This window comes from Pelecanus crispus, chromosome 4, assembly GCF_030463565.1.
Source record: "Pelecanus crispus isolate bPelCri1 chromosome 4, bPelCri1.pri, whole genome shotgun sequence".
NCBI lineage: Eukaryota > Metazoa > Chordata > Aves > Pelecaniformes > Pelecanidae > Pelecanus > Pelecanus crispus.
Genome location: NC_134646.1, coordinates 74,113,040 through 74,129,644, shown reverse-complemented (window position 1 = coordinate 74,129,644; position 16,605 = coordinate 74,113,040). Strand labels below are relative to the sequence as shown.

At 39.6% G+C, this 16,605-nt stretch overlaps 1 protein-coding gene across 3 annotated transcripts in view; it reads right to left on the bottom strand.

Annotated features, from left to right (window-relative positions):
• KIAA0232 (KIAA0232 ortholog) overlaps positions 1 to 16,605 on the bottom strand; it is an 83,024-nt gene that overhangs the window by 22,090 nt on the left and 44,329 nt on the right. For 2 of the 3 annotated variants that reach the window (XM_075708632.1, XM_075708633.1), the window contains exon 4: positions 970 to 1,036. In XM_075708632.1, coding sequence (XP_075564747.1) covers positions 970 to 1,036 — 67 coding nt within the window. Of the gene's footprint in view, positions 1 to 969; positions 1,037 to 3,181; positions 3,312 to 16,605 lie in introns of those variants that run through there. The other variant, XM_075708634.1, reaches the window with a different exon arrangement.

The window sequence follows — 16,605 nt, the reverse complement described above, 5'->3', positions numbered from 1 at the left end:
CTTCTCATGTACTTCACTAAAAGGAAGTACCCCTGTAGCAGCTGCTGTGCTTTGGGAGGATGCAAAGGCGTATTTCCTATGTGAGAGGCAACTCTAAAGATTTCTCCTTCTTTATATTAAAATCTGTAAAATACCAAAAAATGCTGTGAGATACAGACTAGTTTTACTTTTTTTCCAAAAGAAATGGTCAATATGACCTTGGCTCAGTAAGAAAGTGTCACAGCATAGCGCTATGAAATACTAAGAGCTGACTAGTAATTTCTGATTAAAAACAGAAAAAGGGAATGGGAACAGCTAAAATCATGCTTTAAGCAGGTAAATATTTATTCCTTATTTATTGCTATTTATACTACACGATAAGCATATTAATTTACTGTAAGGGTCAAAGGCTGCTGCTAGGCACCTGAACAAACATTTATGCGCAATGAACTTTCATTGGAGACACCACAATCTTATATTATGCTCCCTGCCCTAAGCTTGACAACATAAAGTCCCCGTTATCGTTCCCCTAAAGCCCGGGAATTTGAAGCACACCTCTCTGTGATGGCTCCTTGGATGCTTTTCACAGGAATAGCTAGTATATAACCATTTTGAGGCAGATCTACTCTTTGCAAGTATCAATACACAAAAAGAACAGAATCAAGCCTACTTTATTCTGATTTCTTTTGGTGGGGAGGGGGGATACTGAATATGGAATATTTACTAAAAAAGCAGGCATAGCTGGATATGAACAGTTATAGCTTTTCATGAGGAAACTCCACTGGTGAATGGCTATTTCTTAGGTAAACAAAGCATACTAGTACAGAATTGCTTATTTGAATGAAATTATTCAAATGTATTTTAAAATTGCATCGCCTGTATTAAAAGCTACTGAATTAACAGCCTGCTCCCCCACCTCCACATCTCAGAATGTTACATAGTTGATAAATACAATATATGGCCTCAGGAGTTTAAAGATTTATTCCTCACCTTGCTTACTCTGAAGGTCTTTCAGTCTGGAGCAAAGCTCCTCCACTAACGTTTCAATCCCAGAGCTCTGCACAATAACAAAACCACGGGGCAGGGGGAAGAAAAAAAAGAAAAAAAAAAGAAAAAGAAAACATAACTTACTAAAAAGAATATTCATTTTATAAAAGACATCAATACAGTAAACATATCTTAGCAGACGTATTTTTCTTTTTGCATGGTAACTACGCATTAAAACGCAACAAAAATTATTACTGGGTATAAATCCATTCCTATAAATACATTAATTAGAGGTCAAAATGATTCCACGAAACACGTAGATACTTTCAAACAGAGGTTTCAAACTACAAGTCACATTGTTGCATTATTGTACATCCAAGGTTTTGCAAACTCTGCACTGTCACATTTACTGCACTATATCACTTGGGATTTAGCCAAGAGTCTCAGGATAAAAGTTCAAGATTCAACCGATCACTAAGATGCATTTTAAAAAGCTATGCCTGACCCTTTTGGTTGCACAATTTATACCTGTGAGAAAGGGACTGTTAAAAGGATACAGAAAATCAGGAGCGAAGGTGAAAAGGAGAACAGTATGAAGACACATACGTACAGGTGGCAGAGAGGGAGAGTAAATACTTCCACAGTATCTTCATGCAAAACTTATCCCATAGGTTTGCCAGTTTACAATGCCCAGTTTTTTCTTTAGACATCATGCTGCTTGCTCAGGAGAGCAGAGGGAAAAATCAATACCTTATTCATCCTCCCTATAAGCCTCTATCTTCCTCCTTTACTCCTCCACATTAACCTTCCACACACTCAAGCTTCCTTTTAAATCCCTTTTCAGTGTTATTCTCCCATGCTTCTGCTTTTACTATCTGCCTAGACTTACAAGCAGTTCTAGATAAAGCAACAGCACCAGAGCAGCAAAATACTGAAAAAATAAACACACACAAACAAAATGGTACAATATACTAGCAGCTGTCCCCGTGGAGAAAACCCCATGCTATTCTAATGGAATAAAAGTTGCATTCCAGTCAGGTAAACAGTAAACACCAACCTACAGCCTGAAATGACCATTCCTGTTGCAAGGAAAACTAGGTGAGGTGGGTACTGTGTAGATATTCACGTTCTTAGTATTTCAATGCTCAGGGATCATGCTTGGAGATTACACTTTGCACTTGCCATAACTGCAAACCAGAAAGCTGGAATCACAGCCGAACACAGCAATCCAAAACAAGTGAGGAGGATACAAGCAGCCCCCTGCGCTTTACCATACAGCTGGGAATGGGAATGAGGGAGAACTGTCCAGCTGCTTGTATCCTCTGCACAGCTTCCTCAAGAACAACTCCAGCATCTTGTCCCCATCATACTTGGAGATTCTGAGATTTATACAAACCTCCTCCAAAATTATCTCACCTTCTGAATTTGACATGATCTTGTGTGCATATAGTCATGGAAAACGCATCGTCTCCAAAGGTAACACAGATCAAATATCAAGTTACAGAAATGCATAAAAAAAAGAGTTTGATTTGCTGTGTCACCATGGTGGTATAAAGATTCCTTTTTCCCAAGATCTGAGTTTCTCCTGTCTCCCGATTACTGGCTAGAAATTGCTGAGAAATGTGAATATATGTTGCTAAAGAACAAGAAAATATTATGGTAAAGGGAACACTCATTTATACAGTGAAACTAGCTTGTTTAATTCTCTGTCAGAAACAGACACTAGAAAAATCATATACTGAAGCAATGACTTATATGCTAACTTCTAAATTTTAATTATTTGCAGTCAAGTGAGAAAGCAATTTTCTATTCCTAACTGCATTGCTGCACTGCAGTGCTAAATATAAACCTTTATGCCACATACTTAACTGAGGATGACTTAGCAATATTAAACTTTAGAAGGCATCTTCTACATCAGTAAATTTACCAACATAAATTAAATTGTTTAGAAAGAACCAAGCAGCACAGTAATACGAACAAACCTATGTTGTTGCAATAATTGCCACTTTATGCCTATATCACTCCTGACTCCCCCTTCCTCCCCCCAAAAGGGCAACAGAGGAGGAGCTGGCCTTGTTTTTGCTTAGCTCTCCAAACTGTCTAATCGAACGGACACCTGTAGCAAATACTCAAAATATAAGGAGTATATATTCACTTCCTTAACTTTATAACATCGTGTCAAAAAAATCCCCCAAACCAGGAACAATATGCTCACCATTACACCGAAGAAGTGAAAACTTTTGGAATCAAAGGCTTCATTTCCTCCTGTACTGTGAAACTAATACTTGAGTCAGCTGACACGCTGCATGCTGTCCTGCATAGCACGCTGATGTAGCTCGCGCTAGCTTTTAAAAAAAAAAAAAGGGGGGGGGGGGGGGGGGGGGGGGGGCACTGTGCAGAATGCCAAGTCTCTAGAGACCACTTGCTCAACCTCTTGCTGCAGTATATAAAAACAAGTGGCAGACTTAATGTAACCAATACCTCAGCAATTATTTTGTATATGACAGTGTTGTTCTCTGAATATGAGATTTAGTTACTGTATTTTTTCATTGTTTAAGTTAATGCATTGTAGTTGCAGCAACCCCATTGCAGAAAGATATTCCAGGCACTAACTTGGTTCAATAGGACACAATCAGTTAACAAAATTAGGCGATCTGCCTGAACTGCTTCGCTTACGTTCAAATTTGAAGACAGTCCCCAAATAGTACAAATACTGGAGTACCTTAAAAACACTTTTCAACATGGAAGTGCCTAATTATGTTTCCTTTTGTAATCCCAACACAGAAGGCTTAAATATCGTGATTATCTGTAAGATGATTCAAACTACTGACCCAGATTTCTACTAAGCCTTTTCATTCAAACTACAAATGGCAGCACATCAGTTTTTTAATTCATATTTTTCATTTTGCATAACAATACTTCCTCCACAATGAAAACACATTTTACTCTGTTCTACTGTTTCCAACATATTTCTATTTCCTTCCCCTGCTTTAACTTACATCCAGTTCCATCAAAAATTGTTCCTTTTGGCTATTCATCAGCTGGCCGAAGCAAGGGAAGGATTACATAAAGGATAGGTGTTATGTTACTGGCATAGGAGTGACTGTGCTAACAGATAAATTAAGCTTCTGAACTCACCCAGCATGAACCTGGGACCTGATGAGATGCACCCCAGAGTCCTGAGGGAACTGGCTGATGGAGTTGCCAAGCCACTCTCCGTAATATCTGAAAAGTCATGGCAGTCAGGTGAAGTCCCTGCTGACTGGAAGAAGGGGAATGTTGTGCCCATTTTTAAAAAGGGAAGAAAGGAGGACCCTGGCAACTACCAACCTGTCAGCCTCACCTCTGTGCCTGGGAAAATCATGGAACAGATCCTCCTAGAAGATATGCTCAAGCACATGGAGGACAGGGAGGTGATTCAAGACAACCAGCACGGCTTCACCAAGGGCAAGTCCTGCCTGACCAACCTAGTGGCTTTCTATGAAGAAGTAACTGCATCAGTGGACAAGGGAAAAGCAACGGATGTCATCTGTGTGGACTTCTGTAAAGCCTTCAACACAGTCCCCCATAACATAACATCCTTCTCTCTAAATTGGGGAGATATGGGTTTGATGGGTGGACTGTTTGATGGATAAGGAATTGGCTGGTTGGTCGCATCCAGAGGGTCGTGGTCAATGGCTCGATGTCCACATGGAGACCGGTGACAAGTGGAGTCCCTCAGGGGTCCATACTGGGACCAGTGCTATTTAACATCTTCATCAGTGACATAGACAGTGGGATCGAGTGCACCCTCAGCAAGTTTGCAGACGACACCAAGCTAAGTGGTACGGTTGACACGCCAGAAGGACGAGATGTCATCCAGAGGGACCTGGACAAGCTGGAGAGGTGGGCCTGTGTGAATGTCCTGAAGTTCAACAAGGCCAAGTGCAAGGTCCTGTACCTGGGATGGGGCAACCCTCGATATCAATACAGACTGGGGGATGAAGGGATTGAGAGCAGCCCTGCCGAGAAGGACTTGGGGGTACTGGTGGATGAAAAGCTGGACATGAGCCGGCAATGTGCGCCTGCAGCCCAGAAAGCCAACCCTGTCCTGGGCTGCATCAAAAGCAGCGTGGCCAGCAGGTTGAGGGAGGGGATTCTGCCCCTCTGCTCTGCTCTGCTCTGGTGAGACCCCACCTGCAGTACTGCGTCCAGCTCTGGGGCCCTCAGCACAAGAAGGACATGGACCTGTTGGAGTGAGTCCAGAGGAGGGCCACAAAAATGATCCGAGGGCTGGAGCACCTCTCCTATGGGGACAGGCTGAGAGAGTTGGGGTTGTTCAGCCTGGAGAAGAGAAGGCTGCGAGGAGACCTTATTGCGGCCTTTCAGTACTTAAAGGGGGCCTACAGGAAAGATGGGGACAATCTTTTTAGCAAGGCCTGTTGTGACAGGACAAGGAATAATGGATTTAAACTCAAGAAGAATAGATTTAGGCTGGCTACAAGGAAGAAATTTTTTACAATGAGGGTGGTGAAGCACTGGCACAGGTTGCCCAGAGAGGTAGTGGAGGCCCCATCCCTAGAAACATTCCAGGTCAGGTTGGACGGGGCTCTGAGCAACCTGATCTGGTTAAAGCTGTCCCTGCTCACTGCAGGGGGTTGGGCTGGATGACCTCTAAAGGTCCCTTCCAACCCAAAGCATTCTATGATTCTATGATTCTAAGAACAGTCAATCTGACTGCTGGACTTACAGGACTCAAATAGCCAGTGTCTTGCTTACTGACCAACGTGACTATTTAGAGCCAAATTCATGTAGTTCTGCATAACGAGGAGTGAGAGCAATTAAAAAAGAAACAGCAAAGCTCACACACATTTTTATATATATACAAAAATGGGGTTGGGGTGTGTGTTTGTTTTGTTGGGTTTTGTTGTTGGTGGTCGGTTTGGTTTTTTTTTCTTCCCCAGATGCACAGAATTGTTTAGGTTGGAAAGAACCTCTAGAAATCATCTAGTCCAAACCCCTGCTGCAGCAGGATCAGTTAGAGCACAATACAGACACTCCTTTCACAGAACAGAAGTTCAAACAATCTAGAAATTAAATTAAGTCAAGGTATTCATAGTTTCAAATGATTCTTTTAACAGGTCATAGGACTCTCCAGTCAGAGATGGAACTCTGACTGTAGTGTACCAGGACTGTTTTCTTGGCATATAGCCTGTCACCAAGAGCAGGATTAGGTAGCTGTTCTGTATGAATCAGCTGTTAAGCCACGTGAACTGAATAAGGCACAAAATGTGATTCATTGCAACCACACATCCATTGCTATATTTTGTAGGATGAGGAGAGCTGGATGAAAGTCTAGGTTTTAATTTTCTAACATTCTGATACAGTGTAGTTCATCTGGTTACAAGTACTCTGAAGAGAGGTGCTTAAGAGATAGAAAGACCAAAAAAAGGACTAAAAAATACCCCCCTAACTCCAAGGTCATCACTGCAGGAATAAATGAATAAATAAATAAATAAATCCACCAAAACAGCAGCCTCCCTGAGGGGTTCAATCCAGGTAGTGTTCAAAGGAAAAAAACTAGGTTCCAGTTTGCATTATGGGATCTTCCTCCAGTATAATACAGTGGATGACACTAAGAAACATTTAGAGTATGTATTTGTACACCACCTTTTTGACCGTTCAGTAGTGAGAACATAATTAAATCTTTATCTTTTTACTTGCATACATAACGATTTACAACAAAGACATTGGACCAGTCAGAAAAACAAATTCTGTTTATTAACTTCTCTTTTGGGGCTCAAGAATACTTGACCCAAGTAATCTTCAGTATATGTGTGACCTTAGACTATCAATTTCCAAGCAGACAAACCGACTTAATATCACAAAAATCCAATCTCAAGTGATACAAGAGCAATAGCTCTCCAACAAGGAGATTAAAATACTTCCTTGCGAGTCTCTTAATCCTATACTAAAACAGCATTAGGAACTGTAAATCACATATCTAGGATCAGGCTCAGATTTCAGAGCTGTAATTCACTACTTCACACCACACATTCTAAGAGAGATAATAGCACATTATTTACCAATGCTAGATAAAAGAGCTCAACTACCAGCTGAAACTAACTTAAAATGAACACACTATCCCTAAATCTAGGTTACTAGAGCAGTTAATCTGACTTCTGTTATTTAAGACTTAATTCTTGTAGCTCCCTCCTGTAGGGGCTACACTGAGATAAAAGTCATCCCCCCAAGAAAGGATAATTCCTCTCTAGAAACTATTCTTGATTATTATTCATTGCTTGTAAACAAACATGCTGACTTCAAAGCCAGAAAAGACTTACTATCCTTGCAAGCAGTGCTGCTGTGAGATTTCACTTAATCACAGTACTTCAGCTTGCAGATGCTGAAATGTTCTTATCTATATTATCAGTGAAACAGGAGGAACTTTTTAAAGTGTGCTCCTACCAATTGCGCAGAAGTTATTTTCTGCATCAAGTGAAATGCAGAAGGGATGCTTGAAATTTTCTCAGTAGGTACTCTGCCATATTCATTGAAGTCTGCTTGTGCATATGACAAGAATTCATAATGGGCCCCAATCAACATTTTTGGTGAAAATTATTGTTCTACATTAAGGAAAAGGATAATCTAATAGCATTGTTCGGTGATGAAACACAAGGCATTATTCAGGAGAGCTCTGTAACCAACTTCTCTGGCATTTTCACGGCCATGGTTGTGTATCTGAAAGGCTGTGCCACCTTCTCCCTCCAAGATGTGCAAACTTTCCTTCTGTCCCAGACTTATCAGAGAAGCTGCTGGCGAGAGAATTGCCTTGCCCCATTTTGCTCCCATTGTCACTGGGAATACACGCAAGGTGAAATAACTTTCAGTCATACCAAAGACCTACTTTCAGCCTCCAAGACAAAATTATCTATACTATAAGCAATACTTAAATGCAAGAAATATAAAATAAGCATTAATTTACTGTTGCTGGCTTGATGTAAACTGAGAAACAAATGCGCAAAAAATGTTATGAAGCAACTTCTGTGTAGACTAAGCTCCCACAAAGAACTTCTCCAGTTCAATATACACTTTTTCTCTACCAAGAAAACTCATATAAAAATTGGAATAATTAAAACTTTTGTCAACTTCTACTAAAGTTACTATTACACTTATGGTAGCAGCTTCAGTAAACTGACAAATCAGATATGTGGTACTATGAATATCTATTTAAATGGCAAAGTCATAAGGAAAAAGTAATTGATTTATTGTAATTATTTTATTCTGTGACTGTTACCTCAGCAAGAAAAATTCACTTCAATTTTCTATATGGTATCTGAAGTTATAAAACACAGGCGAATATAATTTACCAAATTAAATACCACATACCACCTTAGTATATGAATGGAGAAAGAAGGAAAACTTTTGAAGCCAATGAATTTGGTAATACAGAGCCAATACAAATTCCTGTAAACCAGTACAAATTAAATTATCATAGAAAAACAATGACTGGTTGGAAATAACAAAACCCAACAGTGCCTTCTCACAGAAGAAGCTGAGTGACATCAGTCCTAGCTTGATTTTATTTTTCAAAACACATCTTGTCTAAAATTCTTCTTAGCTCCTGAAAAATTTTAAGATCCTTTCCCAAATAATGCTGCGTGTTCTAGAAACGTCTAGTATATCCCCTTCCAGGCAGCCAACTGGATATAACCCAGAAGAAAGATAATATTCACTAGTTTTGTGAAGTGTTTTGGCATTTCCTGGAAAAAAAATTCTGAACAATCATCTTCAGACACACAGAAATGCTTACTACTGAGCTAGTCCGGATATATGCTTCAAGAAGCATTACAGTTGTTTTGGAACCTTAACTTCATTTTTTTCCTTTAATAAATTTGAACTTTTCAACAGCAACTTCAGCATTTCATCTTTCTGATTTGTTAAGATGGCTTTTACACAACTTGCTACATTCTTGTGCTGTCCTTTATCTCTATGTTAACAGCGTTCATCCTAGCACTTTGTCACCCTTTTTACAGGGCTTTTTGACTAATGTTTTTCACTTATTTTTAAAAGAGTCAAAAGAATATTGGATGCTTTCTTTACACATCTCTTGTTTATGTCACTTCTAGCTATATCAAGATGTGTAAGTTAAATCACTTAACAAACCATCTAATGTTTACTAGCCAATTCCCTGGTACCTCAGCGTAGCGGTCAAAGTGTATTAGCTAATTAATATTGGCTTACATCAGAGAAGCAGAGAACAGCAGAAAAAAATCAGTGATTAAAATGAATTTTAAATAATCCGGTTAATCCAGCATCCTACATAAGGAGAAAAGAAACATAGTCCCTGCGCTACAGGCTCCACAAGCGCTTTTGCCTCAGTTCTTGCACATCACTATTGCCAAGTCCAATACCGATTATGCAATAGCATCTTGGTCTAACTGGCACACAGATACCGTAATCTTTGGAGACTACAATAGCTGGCGAGAGTAACCCATCAATAAAAATACGCTCAGACATTGAAACATAACCAATTGATTAATTTGGCCTGATTAGGAACTTATTCCTTCAAATAAGGTTATGGGCGGAACTGTAGTAACTACATGGAAAGTTGGACAGTTCTGCACTTAGAGCAAGAAAGATGACAAATACTAAGAAATTTTCAACAGAATCTTATTTTAGACACATCTCAAATTTGTGCTGAAAGCAAGGTACATTTGAGACTAAAAGACTATAGTTTCAAATTTTTAACAACACTTCACTAGAGCCACACTTGTTCCTGTAAGTGCTCCCATATGATAATACAGATATCAGAAGGGTCATATTTCCCCCTCATAATTCAAAGCAAGTGAAGCCAATGCTCCAAATACCAGCATGCCCACACCTGACTTTTCAAATTTCAAAGAAATTACTGTTATGAAATTTCACCAATTATGTTTCAATGTTACCTCCAAGCAGTAACCTCTTAGAACAGTGGGATGGAAGGCACTGTTTGCTTTTCTCAAATGTATTAGAGCAGTGCTCTTTCAAAATTCATTACGGAATCTATCAACCAAGACTAATTTTTACTTTAATATGAGGTACACTGTTTCACGTGGCAGTTAGCAGGTTTTGAGAGCCTGGTTAGTTCAGAAATGGACTACATTGCCTGAACCCCATTAGGACATGCCTCGAGAGATCAGCAGCATTAGACACTAGCAATGTCTCAGTACGTGCTGTGGAACAGCTCAGGTGAAGTGGCCACTTATAGGCAAAGAAGGAAAGAGGCTGGGAGATCTGGTTTCATCAGTGCAGCAAGTAAGATACATATAAAGTATTCTCCTTTGCTCATTCTTAAAATGTCCTCATACAGTTCAGCAGACTGAAGATGCACCGATTGCTTTAACTGAAACTCTAGCACCACCTTGGGGTGGAATTTCACACGTAATACTACAAGTGTTCGTGAATGAACTATATTATACAGGAACTGCAATAACACAGCTGAAAACCTGCTTGGTCTATTGAGCAATGCAACCTTTAGCAGAAAACTAGTCAGTTAAAAGGTATTTCAGCTAGGATTTATGGCTGATGGACAGGCAACATGAGTAATTTCAATATTACTAGTATGAAATACACCTACTGAAAAATCTTACATGTATCAGTCAAAAAGTAACCTCTAATACCAATCTTGCTTAGACAGTATCCACCTTGCAAAAATCACAGAATCATAGAAGCGTTTAGGTTGGAAAAGACCTTTAAGATCATCCAGTCCAACCATTAACCTAACATTACCAAGTCCACCACTAAACCAATTAAGGGTAGAGTAGCAATTTCATGTTTCCTGGCTTGGTGGCTGGAGTATTTTTTTAATGAAAGTAAAAACTAGGAATCATTAAGGTTGGAAAGGACCTCTAAGATCATCAGTCCAACCATCAACCCAACACCACCATGCCCAATAAACCATGTCCCAGAGTGTCACGTCTACCCGTTTTTTGAACACTTCCAGGGATGGGGACTCCACCACCTCTCTGGGCAGCCTGTTCCAATGCTTGACCACCCTTTCCATAAAGAAAGTTTTCCTAATTTCCAACCTAAACCTCCCCTGGCGCAGCTTGAGCCCATTTCCTCTCATCCTATTGCTAACTACTTGGGAGAAGAGACCAACACCCACCTCACTACAACCTCCTTTCAGGTAGTTGTAGAGAACGATAAGGTCTCCCCTCAGCCTCCTCTTCTCCAGGCTAAACAACCCCAGTTCCCTCAGCCGCTCCTCATAAGGCCTGTGCTCCAGACCCTTCACCAGCTTCGTTGCCCTTCTCTGGACACGCTCCAGCACCTCAATGTCTTTCTTGTATTGAGGGGCCCAAAACTGGACACAGTATTCGAGGTGCGGCCTCACCAGCGCCGAGTACAGGGGGACAGTCACCTCCCTGCTCCTGCTGGCCACACTATTCCTGACACAAGCTAGGATGCTGTTGGCCTTCTTGGCCACCTGGGCACACTGCTGGCTCATGTTCAGCCGGCTGTCGACCAACACCCCCAGGTCCTTTTCGGCCAGGCAGCTTTCCAGCCACTCCTCCCCAAGCCTATAGCGTTGCATGGGGTTGTTGTGACCAAAGTGCAGGACCCAGCACTTGGCCTTGTTGAGCCTCATACAGTTGGCCTCAGCCCATCAGTCCAGCCTGTCCAGGTCCCTCTGCAGGGCCATCCTACCCTCCAGCAGATTGACACTCCCACCCAGTATGGTGTCATCTGCAAACTTACTGAGGGCGCACTCAATCCACTCATCCAGATTGTTGATAAAGATGTTAAACCAGACTGGTCCTAAAACAGAGCCCTGGGGAACACAGCTCACGACCAGTTGCCAACTGGACTTAACTCCATTCACCACAACTCTCTGGGCTCGGCCACCCAGACAGTTTTCTATCCAGCATAGTGTACACCCATCCAAGCCATCAGCCGCCAGCTTCCTTAGGAGAATGCTGTGGGAGACAGTGTCAAAGGCTCTACTGAAGTCCAGGTAGATGACATCCATAGCCTTTCCCTCATCCACTAGGTGGGTCAACAGGTCAAATACAACACAGGTGATTTTCTAACTCTTACTTTTTTTACTAAACTTCTGAGTCTCAAATATACTGCTTTCTGTCTTGTTACTGACAAGTTTCATTATTCAAATCCAAAATAATTTACAGACTTTCAGAATTAGGAGGCTTAAAGCAAAAAAAAAAAAAAAAAAATCTTGGAAACTATACAGAACAAAGTGACCTTCTTACTTTTAGGTGTACCAGACAGGAACTAAAAACAACAACAAAAACACTAACAAAAAAAAGTCATTTAATGCTGACAAAAGCAGCTGGTCTTACTTAAAATTTGAGGCAGTAATTTCAGAATAAAATTTCTTATTTTCCTTAAAGGACTTTTACATAAATATTCCCCAGTCCTAAACAGTTGGGGTTTTTTACCCAATACTTTGTTAGAATGGATACCCTTACTTTGCTACTTAATTGCAAATGAACATTTTAAAATTTCTTCTACAATTCAGCAGTTTAAGAATTAAAATAAAGTCTCTATTCAAGGTCAATATTAACAAGCTTTTTAAAATTTGAACAATTTTTCAGCACATCGTTGAACTGCTGTTTATACTCCATTCAAATGTTTTGGAAAAAATAAACTTTAGAACTCCAGTAAGAATAGCAAGTGATTACTACATTAAAGTAAGTGTCTTAGAAGTTCTTCTCACCATCATTCTGTCTTCATTTTCTAGCAAGTTGCAAAGTCCTTACATTTTCTCTGCTTCTGACTGCATCAAAAGCATCTGCAGCCAAAGATTCATATGGATATAGACAACTTGAGACACCGAAATGCTTGTCACACAAAAGAATACTGTCCTCAGAACATACATACATTAACAATTTGCATTCTTAAATATACCTGATAGTATCTGTCAAAATCAGGCCTCCTCTCACAAAAGCACTTAGTCCACAACATGTTTTGCCACCAAAAAACACAGTGATGCAGCATGGTCAAAAGACTGCAGCTTCCCTGACTTGTCATACTCTGTAACTTAGGAAATGTTTTAGAAATAAACACCAAACTGTAGGCTTTCTGAAGTCAAATGTTTGTTTTCTGCACCATAAAATTATAACCACTGTCTCAGATTTCTGTCTCAGACTAGTGTTTTACAGCATTACTCTTATTAAAAAGAGACAAAAAACTGAATTCAAACAAAACTAGCTATCAAATAAAGTACTCCCTAAGAATGAATACTATGTAAATGAAAATCCACAAGAGACAAGATTTCAAAATATTTACTTCAACCATTAAATGAAAGACTGACAAAACAGTGTTTACTGTTATCAAGTCAATTTTCATCTCATCTATTTTATGACTTCCTCTCCCCATCAAGCATCTTTTTGAAGCGATCACCCAATTTTAGGGCCTTTGATTACTGGTAGGGGGGAGGAGGCAGACTGTCTGCAATTTCTTAACATGTTACTGGTTTAAGTAATGAAATATAAACATCAAAATTATGGTACCTGGATCTCTGTCATTTCTTATGAGAGTTAGAAAAGTTATTATTAACCCTCAATACCCTTTCACCCTCTGCACATTTTTCCCCCTAAAATAGATCAGGCTGCAGAATCCTAGAATCTTCATTTAATTGTCTCCCTATTTTGGGGGATTTTTTTTGTTTGTGTGTACGTACACAAGTATGTACATACTCTCTCTACAGACACATACAGGGTAAACATTCTAACCATTTCAAATATACTTAAGTTTAAATACACTAAGACTTCTTTCAATTACTCCCAATAATGGAGCTACCTCAACCTTGCTTGCTTTGCTCCAATGCTAAGGTTGAAAGAAGAGGTTAGTCTGCAAGAGCAAGCGTTCTGTATCCATGTAAGGATACTGGTATTTCCATATCCACCTACTTTGAAAAAAGGATCAGAGAAGAATAGCAAAACTATAAGCAAGCTCAAGAACTGCCCACGTGGAATATTGCCAGACCCCTTGCAAGAAGAAAAACCTGTGAGAACAAAGCTGCTAGTCGACATGTTTATGAAGATCCTAATGAACACATCCAAATTCTACCTATTTGACAAAAAACAAACAAAAAAAACCCAAAAACAAACCCTCTACAGGTAAACGTTTTCAGATGATTCAGAAAACAATTTAAAGAAACTCAAGTGGCATTGGGGAAAAAGTACTTATTTGTATCTCAACAGTTTTTATACATGCTCCCCACTCACCACTAATCATCAATTTTGGCTACAGTTAACAGAGTATTTTTATCTTTTTGTAGAGATGAAATCATGAACATTGCACGGGGCAGCTTGAATGCCTCAGCAGAAATAGTATTGTAACATTGTGTTTCATAGTCCAAAAACTACTGATTATTCCCATCACATTAGGGCACAGAAATAAATACGGAAACGAGCCAACATAGGAAACGTGTTTGAAAAGCAGAAAGAAAATATACCTTACAAGCTACTTTAAAATACCACTAGCATCAAAGCTGGATCACCCCTTCGCCCAATTCCAGGGAAAAAAAAAACCTAAAGCAAAACAAAAAAAAACCCTATCTTTTTCTGTTATGCAATACAAGTGTTAAACTACCTAGCTTTAAGTAACAACTTTTTTTTTTTTAAAGTTTAAAGGTTTCACCCTGTGTTTGAAAATACATTAAAAAAAAAAATACACAACCTACAATTTCATTAAAGACAACAAACGTGCAAAGCTGAATTGTCTAGGCATGCAAGAGAAGTCAAAATAGCCCTGAAATAACACAGATCTACAGGTTGTAGATTATGGGTTAGTGTTGAACAACAAAAGTCTGACAAGGTGGCAAGAGTCAAAAGAGGAAGTTACTTGTTCAGTGTTTCAGATCACACATGTTTTTATTCTTTCAAAACTCTAGTTGAAGTGTTTCTTTCCTTCCTCTGCTTTAGATTATACGAACTTTCAAGAGGAGGCAGACCAGGTACTATTAGTAACTTTTCCTCCTTCCTTTCCTTTTTCAATTGGATTTCTCTATACGATATAAATTTAGCTCTAAGTGATGCTCCTTGATTTTCGGCTATGTGAAGATGCATCAAGAGGTAATTTCTAAAGCTAAAAATTGATCATCAGTATTCCTGTGGTCTACGTATTAGAAACATAGAATGCTTTGGGTTGGAAGGGACCTTTAGAGGTCATCTAGCCCAACCCCCCTGCAGCCAGCAGGGACAGCTTTAACCAGATCAGGTTGCTCAGAGCCCCGTCCAACCTGACCTTGAATGTTGCCAGGGATGGGGCCTCTACCACCTCTCTGGGCAACCTGTGCCAGTGCTTCACCACCCTCATTGTAAAAAATTTCTTTCTTATTAGACTACTACTTTTTGTTGTTCATAAAATGAGTATACAAAGACAGTCATATCCTCAAGGAAGACATTACTGCTTGCAATTATTTCTTCATATTTGCTTCACATTTAAATTAACTTATACAGTAGTCAGACCACTGACCTCAATATTCTGTAACTGTAAGAGCAGAGCAAATTACCAATAAAATTATATTTTGCATCACTTTGTTAGGATACTAAGTAATGGGAAAATGGGAGTTCAGAAAACTCCCAATTAATCAATCAGCACTTTAGTAACTGAACAAATGCTCAAGTAGCTTCACAAACAGCAAGTCAGTATATGATGACAACGCTGCTGAAGGTGGTGGTGGGAATAACCACACAAATCAACCCCACTTCCTTCATTATTCTTGGCCATATACCTTCCCCCTTGCTGGCACAAGTGTCTGTGCTACAAATCTGACCAGGAAACCTCTCTGGGTTAGTATTTCCTCCACCTCAACCAGGTTAATCTCAGGAAACTGATTCACTTTCCCAATCCAGTTCTCCACACCACCACACAAACACTTGCACAAGCACAAACTGTGACTAGGAAGCCGTATGAAGCAATAACGCAACCAGGCTGCATAAGCGGGGTAGAGTTTCTTCTTACAGCAGTAACAGGTCAGAGTATCTGTAGTTCTGTAAACCAAAAGATAAGACTTTCTCATTTCTGCTGTCTGAAAAATCTCCCTGGAGAGCTTTCATTGACCTGTGCTACAGATAATTTTTTCTTTTTATACATTTCCTTCGATGGTCTCTCCCTTTCTCCACTTTTCCATTGAGCTACATGGTATCTGCTGCCTCTGGTATCTTCCTTCAACCTGATGCCTTCACCTCTCCTCACCTTCTCCAGTCAATGCACTTCAACTCCACTTCCACTCAATGATGTAATCTGGAAAGTGAACATTTGCTACTATACGTTGCGTTTTATTTAGCAATTCTGGATTACACACAGAGCATGCACAAAGCAAGGTGGCTTTCTGCCCAAATATTCCATTCCTTGCTGCTCACACACAACACAAAGTAAATTTAAAATTTTAAGAAATATCTCTAAGCAAAGCTTTGTGGTAATTTCAACACAAACTTGTCAGGGATGGTTGCAATGCACCAGAATAGGTGAGGGCTTACAGAAAGGAAAGCATGACACTACATAATACAGAATCTTTTGTGAAATCCTGCTACCACACACAGATTTCATAATTTCCTGGAGAAAAATAAAGAACTCTCAGAGAACTCTTGGGGATGTATATTTTAAGAAGCCACAAGTTAAAAAATAAGCATCACAAGCTAAATATAT